The sequence below is a fragment of the Myotis myotis genome, unplaced genomic scaffold, assembly GCF_014108235.1.
Source record: "Myotis myotis isolate mMyoMyo1 unplaced genomic scaffold, mMyoMyo1.p scaffold_m19_p_10, whole genome shotgun sequence".
NCBI lineage: Eukaryota > Metazoa > Chordata > Mammalia > Chiroptera > Vespertilionidae > Myotis > Myotis myotis.
Genome location: NW_023416314.1, coordinates 77151648 through 77164176, shown reverse-complemented (window position 1 = coordinate 77164176; position 12529 = coordinate 77151648). Strand labels below are relative to the sequence as shown.

The 12529-nt window shown below is 40.1% G+C and overlaps 1 protein-coding gene across 10 annotated transcripts in view; it reads right to left on the bottom strand.

Moving 5' to 3' along the window:
- The window catches only part of KMT5B (lysine methyltransferase 5B), a 49600-nt gene that overhangs the window by 23776 nt on the left and 13295 nt on the right, over nt 1–12529 (bottom strand). For 7 of the 10 annotated variants that reach the window (XM_036326407.1, XM_036326402.1, XM_036326404.1 and 4 more), the window contains exons 2-3: nt 6448–6683; nt 3238–3385 (exon numbers count right to left, since the gene is read on the bottom strand). In XM_036326407.1, the coding sequence (XP_036182300.1) occupies nt 3238–3385; nt 6448–6607 (308 nt within the window). In that variant the 5' untranslated portion in view covers nt 6608–6683. The remainder of the gene's footprint in view (nt 1–3237; nt 3386–6447; nt 6684–12529) is intronic. The other 3 variants (XM_036326409.1, XM_036326410.1, XM_036326408.1) reach the window with 1 other exon arrangement.

The following is a 12529-nucleotide window of genomic DNA, read 5'->3' as shown; positions in this document are numbered from 1 at the left end:
CTTTTTAAATTTAGGGGCACTTGGATAAGGTTTTGAGTTTTAATATTTGTGTGGCAATCTTGAACTTTACATTTTAGGACACAGTTTTTAAGTGAGTCCTAGGAAACTACTGGTAAGGAGCTTTTTATCCACTTACATCATAAGAAGGCACAGTAGGCCAGGTGCTTTAGGACCTGCTACTGCAGGAGTAGAAATGGAGGCTCTCAGGCCCCACCCCACAGCTATTACGTCAGCAGCTGCATCTTTTTTTTTTATTGTTAAAAGTTTTCCCCAATTGCCCCCCCCCCCCAGCCATTCCCACCCCAGGCAAGTCCCCACCACCCCAGTGTCTGTGTCCATTGGTTAAGCAGCTGCATCCTAACAAGATTCCCCAAGTAACTCTCATAAACTAATTACCAAGGAGGATTTTATACAAAACTAGAGGCCCAGTGCCTGAAATTCGTGCACTCAGGGGGCGAGGGTCCCTCAGCCTGGCCTGCGCCCTCTTGCAGTCCGGGAGCCCTTGAGGGATGTCTGAATGATGGCTTAGGGAGCTGGCCTAAGCTGGCAGTCAGACATCCTTAGTGCTGCCACGGAGGTAGGAGAGGCTCCCGCCACCTGCTGTGCTCACCAGCCATAAGTCCAGCTCAGAGCTTCTGGCTGAGCAGTGCTCCCTCTGTGGGAGCACACTGACCACCAAGGGGCAGTTCCCGCATTGAGGTCTGCCTCCTGGTGGTCAGTGCGCATCATAGCGACCGGTTGTTCTGCTGTTCAGTCAATTTGCATATTAGCCTTTTATTATATAGGATAGGATAGGGGTTATTTCCTATAGCAGAAGCCAGTAACAGGTAACCCTTCACCCTCTGGAACAGTCAAAGCATGGGGATTCTGAACACACAGATTTTTTTTCCTAAGTCACTAAAAATGTTTTATAATTTTGATGGAACGCTTTCTAAAATGGTTTATATGCTTCCATATTTCAGTATATAAGGCTTAATGAAGATAATCCCTTTCTTAATGACTCCAGGTCATAATTATGGGCCTTTGCAGTAAAATCTTGAATGTTACTAGACCAATGATGGCGAACCTATGACACGTGTGTCAGAGGTGACACAGGAACTCATTTTTTTGGTTGATTTGGTTGATTTTTCTTTGTTAAATGGCATTTAAATATACAAATAAATATCAAAAATATAAGTCTTTGTTATACTATGGTTGCAAATATCAAAAAATTTCTATATGTGACATGGCACCAGAGTTAAGTTAGGGTTTTTCAAAATGCTGACACGCCGAGCTCAAAAGGTTCGCCATCACTGTACTAGACTGTTATGAGAATCAGTGATTCACATTTCTTAACAAAAAAAAAAAGGCTAAAGGGTGGCTTAAATACTATCAGGATTCTCTGCAAGCAGGCCACGAGTGTGACATGCTTGCTCTAGAGCAGTGGTTCTCAACCTTCCTAATGCCGTGACCCTTTAATACAGTTCCTCATGTTGTGGTGACCCCCCAATTTCATTGTTACAAATTGAACATAACCAAAGGATAGTGATTAATCACAAGAACAATATGTAATTATATATGTATTTTCCGATGGTCTTAGGCGACCCCTGTGAAAGGGTCATTCGACCCCCAAAGGGGTCGCGACCCACAGGTTGACGACCCACAGGTTGAGAACCGCTGCTCTAGAGACTGGGCGCTGGTCTCCTATGTTCACTGGAAAAAAAAGAGAAATGGACTTAAAATAATGCAAACTAGATTTTACTTGGACACTATGGCATCTTGAGTCTGCTGATTTTCCAGAGGACAGCCATCTGTCTGCCTATTTAGAAAATTTAAATATTTGCCCTTTGAAGGCAGAAAAACTATTTAAAGAACCTCTCAAGTCCATCCCAGCTTTTCACTTCATTTTACTAAGTAAAGATATATGATGACAGCTCTAACCGGTTTGGCTCAGTGGATAGAGCGTAGGCCTGTGGACTGAAAGGTCCCAGGTTCGATTCCGGTCAAGGGCATGTACCTTGGTTGTGGGCACATCCCCAGTGGGAGGTGTACAGGAGGCAGCTGATCAATGTTTCTCTTTCATTGATGTTTCTAACTCTCTATCCCTCTCCCTTCCTCTCTGTAAAAAATCAATAAAATATATTTAAAAAAATAAATAAAAAGATATATGATGACAGAAAATTACATGAAAATACCAAAGGCACATTTTCACCAGAATTACTTCTTTCTGGGTTTAGAATGTAATTAATAAATGCATCATACAGTATTTTGTTTTCATTCTAGCGAGGGAGAGTTAAAAGGGAAAAAGATGAACACAGATTTTCCTCCAATCACCTCTACTCACCTATTCCTACTTCCCCCTAGCTAATTATCCATGACTATCCACCGGTGATCAAGTCCTTCCAGGGTTGGTCACTGACACTGGAGCTACTGAACACCAGTACAGGGTGACTGAGGTAAGAGTGAAGTGGCCCAGAACTTGCTCTACATTCTAAATCCCTATGCTTTTCCATCAGACTTGAAAACCCTTTGCCATGGAAGTTAAAGAGAGAGAGAAAACTTCTAAAGCTCTGACTCAGTGTATGGCGGAAGTCAATTACAAAATTATCTAAGAGCCTTTTTGTGGGAGAAAAGGTATTTAAGAGAAGTAAAACATAGAAATTTAAAGGATGACAGATTTCAAGAGTGATGCAGTAATATTTTATGTAGATGACATTTAATACTCAATAAAGCACTTGCACATCTATTATCTGCACACTGAATGTAAGCACGTCTTTAAAAATATTCATGCTTACTAAGTTGAATCTTACTTAGCTGAATGCTTTGGTGCATCTCAAAGATCAAACACAGTGGCAATTATTTAAAAAAGAAAAGTCTGTAATAAAACTATGAAGAAAAAAAAGGCCGTAACCTACTTTTAGTGGAAAATATACATTTTTAAGGTTGTACAGGATGCCTGTCAGATTTCTTTTCACTAATTAGCATCAACATTTAAAACAGAATAAAGATGCTCCCCCAGCTTTGTATTTTAGTAATATCCTGAGATAAAATAAGAACACAGAATTAAAACTGACAAGATTCTCAGAAGCTTTTGTTGCTTTTCATGGATCACATATAGAAAATCTTTCTGTAACAAAGTACTTTCCTTTAATGTCGTTTAAATTTTTGACTGAAAGTAAAAATCTATTTTCTTTCTTTCCATCTATTTTCGTAAATTCAACATCATCTGTGTCATTCAGGATAAAGACTTAAAATTACCTAGTATTCATTTTGTGTGTCTGAAAACCTAAATAGGGATCAAGAACCAAACTGGTTGCTAGGTCATCATTTTCACAGAGTTCCTTGGCGGACATTCCAGAAGATGGTACATATCGACTCTGTCCTTCGAATCCTGAGTTACCATTACCTGCAAAAAGAAAAAGAAAAGTAACTCAAATTGAAAATGACTAAAGTCTACCTTAAAAACCTTTGCCCATTCAAGCTAGTAATCAAGAACTAAAATTATTTCAATCAATTTTAATAATGGAGATTGGAGTACTATTTGCATAAACGTAAAGGCAAATGCAATAAACTAAAACCCAATTATTGAAAGTATTTCGGTTACATTAACACCAGGATTCCCAAGAAAAGCGTCTGTGAGCATCTTGGGCTCAGATGCCTTGCCCCTCCAAGGAAGAGCTGAGAAACGGGAAGGTGGAGGTTCACTGAGGCAGCAAGAGAGCATCATAAAAGGCCACTACAGACAGGGCTGGGGTGAGGAAACAGGATGAGCGAACACAAGACACTCTGCAGTAAGTGCCAGAAGGGGAGAGCTTGATTTTAAGTACCCAAAGGAGTCCCGTGTAGCTACCTCCAGCTTCCTGCTTTAGATGGATGAGTGATTATTTCCACTTGGCTGGGAACAGGCCCAGAGGTTAAGCAATTTACTTGCCTAAGATTACAAAGCTAGGTAGTAGAGGTGGGGAAAAGAGAAAAGAGAGAATGATAGGCCTATTTCTAACTAGCCTGTCTGAAAAAATGTTGACTGAAAAATAGGGAAGATGAAAGAAATATATATGTGATGGAAATCATTGGGTTTAATTGTAGAAGAAAAACACTTTAAAGAGAGGAAAGGAAGGCCAAATTTGTATATATCAGTTTCATCAGTGCTCATTTCAGTATGTCATTGATAGTCTTATCAGCAGTCAGTGAAGATACCAGCTGTATGACGTTAAGCCTCTCAAAATTAAGATGTGGAAGAACGAGAGAAACACACAGTGAGAGGTATAACTTCTTTTCATCCACTCTTAAAAAAAATTAAACACTTATATGAAAATCCCTGCCAAAGGATAGGTATATGATTTGCATGTGGGTATGTGAAAAGCTATCAGATCATTTTATTTTCTGTAACAGCTTTATTGATCTATAATACACATACCATATAATTCACCTACTGAAAGTGTACAATTTAATAGTTATTTTTTAATATATTCACATAATTGTATAACTACCACCACAATCAATTTTGGAACATTTCATCACTCCCCAAAATAACCCCCATACCCATTAGCAGTTACTACCTACTTCTCCCTCCCAGCCCCATCAACCACTAATCTAGTTTCTGTTTCTATGGATTTGCATACTTTGAAAATTTCATATAGCTAGAATCATACAATATGTGGTCTCTGCGACTGGCTTTTTTCAATTAGCACAATGTTTTCAAGGTTCATCCATGTTGTACCATGCATCAGTACTTCATTCCTTTTTATACCTAAATAATATTCCATTGTATCGATATAGCACATTTTGTTTATTCATTAGTTGATGGACATTTGGGCTGTTTCCACTTTTGGCTATTATGAGTAATGTCTCTATGAACAATCATATGAAAGTTTTGTGTGTACATATGTTATCCCAATTCTCTTAGGTACATCCCTAAGAATGGAATTGCTTAGGTCATATGGTAACTCCATGTTTAACCTTTAGAGGAACTGCCAGACTGTTTTTCAAAGTGGATGCACCATTTTACATTTCCAACAGTACTGTATGAGGGTACTAAGTTCTCCACATCATCACCAACACTTGTTATTATCTATCCTTTTGATTCTAGTTTTTCTGGTAGTTGTATCTTATGGTTTTAATTTGCATTTTCCTGATGACTAAGAGTACTTTTTTTTAAGATTTAGTTTTTCTGGGTCCCTTAAATTTCCATAAGAATTTTAGTATCAGCTTGTCAATTTCTGCAAAGAAGCCAGTTGAGATTTTGATAGGAAATGCATTCAATCCGTAAAGTTTTGGGGGCTAAATCCCTAGAGTGGGGCATACAGGAGGCGGCTGACCAATGATTCTCTCTCATCATTGATGTTTCTCTCTCTCTGCCCCCCTCTCTCCCTTACTCTCTGAAATCAATAAAAATATATTTTTTAAAAAATTTAAGAGATACCTAATTTACTGAGCAGAGTCAACACCACTGCTATAGTCACTACATTTCTCAATCCCTTCAGGTTCCCATCACATGCTAAGGGGTAAGGAGGTGTCCATGCAGAAGAGAATCCATTACAAAAACAGTGACCTGGTCTGACATGGAAAGGTTAAGGGCAGTCTGGGCCCAATGAATAGCATAAACCCCTAAAAGGTAAAAAATGAAATGAATCAGAACTAGAGCAATCTAACTGAAACTGCAGAACACTCAGGCTAATTCAACCTATGGGGAGTAGGCAAAGTCCAACACAAACTAAGGCTGTTGAGCAGTGGCTAAATTAACCTTAGGAAAAGTAAGAAATAGAAAAAGCTGTGCTCCTTAACATGGTTATACACTTTTGGACAACCTTTGTATAGTTGTCTACTTAGGTTTATGTTTATCCTGGGTTGATTTACTACTTGTAGAAGAACCATGAAACTCTACCATTTCTCACAACTCTCAACAAGTCATTCCATTCTTACCAAGAGGTATAGAGGTAAAAAAGTAACTTAATATCAATAGTGCTCCAGATAAAGGATTGTTCACCCTATACAAATGTAAGAAATGGTGACCATTTGTGAAGTTGCCCTAAACTCTACTTATCACGCAAATCAGAGTTAACTTTATTCATATTACGCTAAGTTTTCAAAGACATACATATTTATACTTACATCAAATATAAAAAATACAGCTTGAACTTTTAAGAAATTCAGGTCAGTAGCAGTATTTTAGTATTTTTTTATAGAACAGATTAGCCATTTAGGTATAAATTCTACAAAACATAATTTAAAACCATGGATATAAAAGGATGATTGAAGTTATTATATTAAGCATTAAACTGAAGTTGTGCACATTTGATGAGAATAAAAACAGATACAACTTTGAAAGAGTAAAATACTATATTGTTAACTATGTGAGAACATAAAGAATTGTTTTGAAAACAACAGAGCACAGAATACATTACAAACTGGAAAGAATTACTGCCCCATATCACAATCAAAAGAGCGACAGTTTGAGTGTGTACATACATCTGCTCGACCTCCTCTCCACTGCGTTTTTGCCAGCCTTCACGGTGTCCTTTCCCGTGTGCTGTAATTTTGATTGATTCTGCTGATGGTCATTAGACAACTTGCCTCCATTTCTCCTGCCATTCACCACCATGTTCTTGGATTCTCCCAACCACTTCATACCCACAGACAGCCTGACCCAGGTGCATTTAGTCACTCTCTTCAAATAGCTTAGAGAATAATTTCAATGTTCTCTCCTAACAGAAACAAAATATGAAAAACAAAACAAAATGGGGAGGTAAATACATAAAAACCATGCTACACAGACTTGTGAGAAAGATACAGAGTATTAAAAGTACTACAGTAATTAATGTTTCCACTCTTTAGACTTCCTGGGCTCCAGCCGGTCCTATCATGCTGAGGTCTTCAATGCCCCCAGGCTCTGAGGAAGGACTTATTGGGTCTTGCTCATAGCTTGTGCTTTGAATAGCAACTGGTAAATAGCAAGTGCTCAATAAATGTTTATCCTTCCATTACCATTAAGAATCATCTTTGCTCTTTATTATGCTGTCTAGGTATAGGTCAATAATCAGCTCAAATCACACATTTTGGTAACATTCTATGAACTCTGTGAGTAAACTACAAAGATATATTTATTATCTCTTGTCTGCAACAGTTTTGTTACATCTTTTTGTCGTTAAAATCAACATTCAAAATATTTAGGGGTATTTTATCAAAGTATTGCCCATCATAAAATGTCTTCCTCAGCGTTCCTTTACAAAGGCAACAAAAACTTGAGGTTATATTTGCTCATATAGAGGTATCTCTCACTATATGAATGCTAGCTAGCTGAATTTGGGAACTGAATAATTTGGACAGTGAGGGATACCTGTAATTTTAAGGACCTTTGGAAGTGAGGGTATAATAGATTGTTTGTTCGTAATGGAATGAGAAAAAGGATGTCCATGACATCACCTCATCATGGAAATATGCTTTTAGTGTAAGTCAAACTAAAAGGCTCTAGGATAAGAAAGTGCAAAACATAAACAGGATGACACTCCAACCAACTGAACCACCCCACGAGAGCTAGAAAGAATTAAGAGATGAAATAGCAAGTCATCTCTCCACAGAGAATCCGTAAGTCCCATCCCATCAGATTTCCCACTCAGAGACAAAAAGCCGAAACCTGAAATGAGCCCCAGCAATTTGTTTTAATATGCCCCCCAGGTGATTAGGATCCAAGCTCCAGTGTGAAAACTGTTCTAAGTTCCTTATCCATTCAATTGATCAGTAGTTAAGGCAAAGGACAGATGCCAACATTTTAAGGAAAATTGTGGAATAAAACATTTAATTGGAGGAAATTGTACCTATCAACCTAATCCCCCCCGCCCCCCAAAATTAGGAAAAGTTCACCAATAAATCATTCTAGTAGCACACATCAGCCCAGTTCATGGAACGCAGACTGAGATCCACTCTAACTTATACATAATTTCAGCCAAATGTGGGTTAATGATCCAAACTGGAACAAATTCATAACGTCAAGTATGAGAGTGCCCGTGTCTGGATACATTCTAGCAGAGTCTCCAATACTCTTCACTCGCCCAGAAAACGACAGATCATTAAGGTAAAAGACTAATGAACACCTGGTGAAAGCAGTTCTAGTAAAGCTATCAGAAATCTGGGGGCTATTTATAATGTTTTAGCTCAAGATGAGTATAAACAATAAAAACTCTTTATATACAATAAAAATAATTCTCAGGTCATCGTTTGTTCTGCCCCATGAGTGTGGAATTTGTTCTTGTTGGCATGTTCTTCCCTGTAAGATTACAGTGGGAGGAAAGAACACTTATGTATCAGAGGTGGAGATGGAATTTCAAAAGCTAACAGTCAATATGGTGGTAGACTGTGGAGAAACAGGCTGCAGAAATCAGATGGCAAGCAAAACCTAGAGGCTTCGTGGCTACATGGAGGTCCCCCTCCTAACATAAGCAAGGGTGCGACTCTCTGGCCTAGAACACAGCTGGCTCACATGGAAAGGCCACCATGGTCTTTGGCTTGGTTGACAGTACCTAGCTAACTGGCCACTGACTATATTTAGAAGTTAAAATTACCTCAAATTTATCCCAAAATTGGCAGAAAAAAAGATTTCCAGAAATGAGTACTGACCACTTCTTAAATGGCTAACAGCTACAAATCTTTGTTCTGATCTCAAAATATAAAAATGCCAGGAAAATTACTAGACACCCATGATATTCCAGACACTGATCCAGGCACTGAGGGTACAGCAAAGAACAAACAAGGTTTCAGCCCTCATTTGTGCTTATATTCTAAAGAAGAAAGCCCCGGGAAATAAATTCACAAATAAATGCCAGTACTGGGAGACAACAAAGCGGTTTCTAAGCAGCAGGAAGTGTTTTGGGTGGCGCAGGGGCCTGATGGGACAGCTGGGCAGCAGCGGGGAGAGTGAGAGGCTAAGGGCACGGATGAAGCTGAGGAAGTGCATCTGAGGACCAGCACGGAGCCAGGGTGGCGGGGCAGGGAAAGGGGCAGGAGGAAGGTCAGAGAGGCTGCCAGAAGAAACCTCATGCAGCCAAGGGTTCAAAGCCTGCTGAGACTTGGACACTGACTCTCAGTGAGGCGCAAAGCAGAGCAGCGACATGATTCAACTTACAGTCGTAAAGGCCCCTGCTAGCTACTTGCTATGTGGAGAGCTCACAATGAATGCTTTTAAAAAAGAAGTTCTAATGAAGCTATTAATAATTTGTGGGGCAAGAGAGAAAACACCAGTTAAGAGACTACTGCACTAAAGCAGAGGAGAGAGAGAGATCCTGGTGGCTTGCAGCAGCAGAGGTGGTGACAGGTGGTTAGTTTCAGGATCTTTCCTGAAGGTCTTGCTGGTAGATGGGATTTGCTAACAGCCTGTGTGGAAGAAAAAGGACTCAAATGTGCCTCCGTGTGGAAGAATGGAGTTAATATTTATGAAGGTGACAAAGGTGACAGGGAAATCAGGTTTGGGCAGGGGTCAGAGTGCAGGAGTTTGCTTTTGGTAACATCTGAGATACCCATTAGGGACCAAGTGGAGATGATGAGAGGCAGTTGGACACCAGGGCCTGGCGTGCAGGTTGGATAATTAAACCTGGTGTCAGTACAGTACTAATACTATTTCAAGTCAGAGGGTGGAATGAAATCATCTGGGAAGTAAGTCTAGATCAGTGGTTCTCAACCTTCCTAATGCTGCGACCCTTTAATACAGTTCCTCATGTTGTGGTGACCCCCAGCCATAAAATTATTTTCGTTGCTACTTTATAACTGCAATTTTGCTACTGTTATGAATTGTAATGTAAATATCTGATATGCAGGATGTATTTTCATTGTTACAGATTGAACATAATTAAAGCATAGTGATTAATCACAAAAACAATATGTAATTATATATGTGTTTTCCGATGGTCTTAGGCGACCCCTGTGAAAGGGTCGTTCGACCCCCAAAGGGGTCGCGACCCACAGGTTGGCGACCCACAGGTTGAGAACCGCTGGTCTAGATAAAAGAAGCCTAAGGACTGAGGGGGCACCCTAGCATTTAAAGATCAACATGAGAAAACAGCAGCAGCACAGGACAGTGACAGGAGCAACTAGTGAGAAGGGAGGAGAAGCCAGAGCAAAGCAGGGATCAGCACTTCAGGAGGGAGCAGCCATGCTGGGCACAGGCCGCCAGACTCCGAAGGCAAATCCCTCCTTTATGAGAGTTGAAACTCACAGACAGGATGGTCTACTCACCATCTGTGAACCTCTTTCAGAAATAGCAGAGAACTTCTAAAATAGACATCATGTCTCAAAACATAGGCTCTTGGGAACAGAATTGGATAGCAGAGGGGAAATAAGGAATAAGGAATAAAAAGAGCCCTAAAATCTTGTGTCATCTGTTTCAAATAAGAGAAAAAGAGTAGAAATTTCACATTCAGAAAAGATATATGTAAATTAAATTCAGAGGGTAGGAGAAGAAGGGGATAGGTTAATTTGATAACAGTATGCCCTGAGAGAGTTTATAAGGATCTTTTATATAAAAAACACTGAGCCCAGCCAGTGTGGCTCAGTTGGTTGCGCATGCCCCAAGCACCAGGAGGAGGTCACTAGTTCAGTTCACGGTCAGGGTACATGCCCAGGTTGCGGACTCAATCCCCAGGAGGGGGCGTGCAGGAAGTAACCTATCCATGTGTCTGTCTCTCTCTCTCCCTTTCCTACTTTAAAATCAATAAACAAAACCGTTTTTAACCGAATAGATGTAGATGAGTACATCGCCAATTCTCTGGACTGGCATAATAAAATTTCTCTGGTAATGGGGTGGAATCCCCGAGAGTACAGTGCAAGTTTTGCTCCCTCTACTTTTATGAGTTCACAAGAAGGATCAGGCTCTCTTACGGAAATCAGTGTGACTGATTTCCCGGCATGGGAAGCTCACCTGACACTAAGCCAACAGGAAAGGAAGATTCACCTGACAAATTTCACTGACCAACATGTGGGGAAGGAAGCACATGCTCCAGATTCTAGTACCAACCATAAACAAAAGGGCAGACTACCTACGGCAATACAAAACATACTGGAAAAGTGCTAAAATGAGAGTTGCATTTAAAGAGGAAACTAGTTAAAAGAATTATGTAGAGTTGTATTTAAAGAGAAAACGTCTGATCATATAAATACCACTGCAGGAAAAACCGCGTGCACACCATATCACCCCTATCCCAAATCAACAACATAATGGATATCTTTGAGGGAATGGATTAACATTAAAAATCACACCCACCCCCAAAATGTTTATAGTAAACCTATTTATGAATAATTGGGGAAAATTACTGATATTTGAAAGAGTTTCAAAAGAAAGCACAGAATTGTTTCATAAAAAATGTGTCTGGTTCATGTGACGTGCCCACTCTATTCCCAGCAGTGATGGGCCAACATATTCCAACACCGTTATCACTCCTACTGTCCCTTATGACACAGAGGGTTAGAAATGTTTAGTGCAGGGGTCCTCAAACTATGGCCCGCGGGCCACATGCAAATACAAATATTGTATTTGTTCCCGTTTTTTTTGCTTCAAAATAAGATATGTGCAGCGTGCATAGGAATTTGTTCATAGTTTTTTTTAAACTATAGTCCAGCCCTCCAATGGTCTGAGGGGCAGTGAACTGGCCCCCTGTTTAAAAAGTCTGAGGACCCCTGGGTTAGTGACTTCCGAGTTAACTGTTCATGCCCAATTCATTTGAGAACTGTGGTTCCAATCCTTTTTTACTTAAAGCGTTTGGACAGGAGTTTTGATGAATGTTCTAAACACAAACCAGGATTTTTAAAAATCTGTTAGAAAAATAAAAACACTGATTCTGAATAACTAGCAAGAATTTTAACATAACCCAGCCGGTGGTGCTCAGTGGTTGAGCAGAGGCCCATGAACCAGGAGGTCACGGTTCAATTCCCCGTCAGAGCACCTGCTCCAGTTGTGGACTCGATCCCCAGCGTGGGGAGTGTAGGAGGCAGCCAATTAATGACTCTCTCATCACTGATGCTTCTATCTCTCTCTCCCTCTCCCTTCCTCTCTGAAATAAAAAAATGTTTTTTAAAAATGAGAGAAAGCACTATCCAAAGAGAAAACAAGTAACACACACCAAAAGAACAAAAGCGTCCACACTGGATCAGGAGTGAGACCACCCTGGCAAGTATCATTTCCAACAACATCCCACTAGTTAAGTGAGCCTTGTGAAAATTACATGCAATAGCAAGACTAAAGTATTTGGAATTGTTAAGAACCATTATTAACAGAATTTACCTAGCCCACGGCTACGGGATCTTGCAGATTCAGCCCAACTAATATTCCAGACACAGCCTGGTTTACATCCCTCTAGAGCAGTGGCTCTCAACCTTCTGGCCCTTTAAGTACAGTTCCTCATGTTGTGACCCAACCGTAAAATTATTTTCATTGCTACTTCATAACTGTAATGTTGCTGTTATGAATCGTCATGTAAATATCTGATATGCAGGATGGTCTTAGGCGACCCCTGTGAAAGGGTCGTTCGACCGCCAAAGGGGTCGTGACCCACAGGTTGAGAACCGC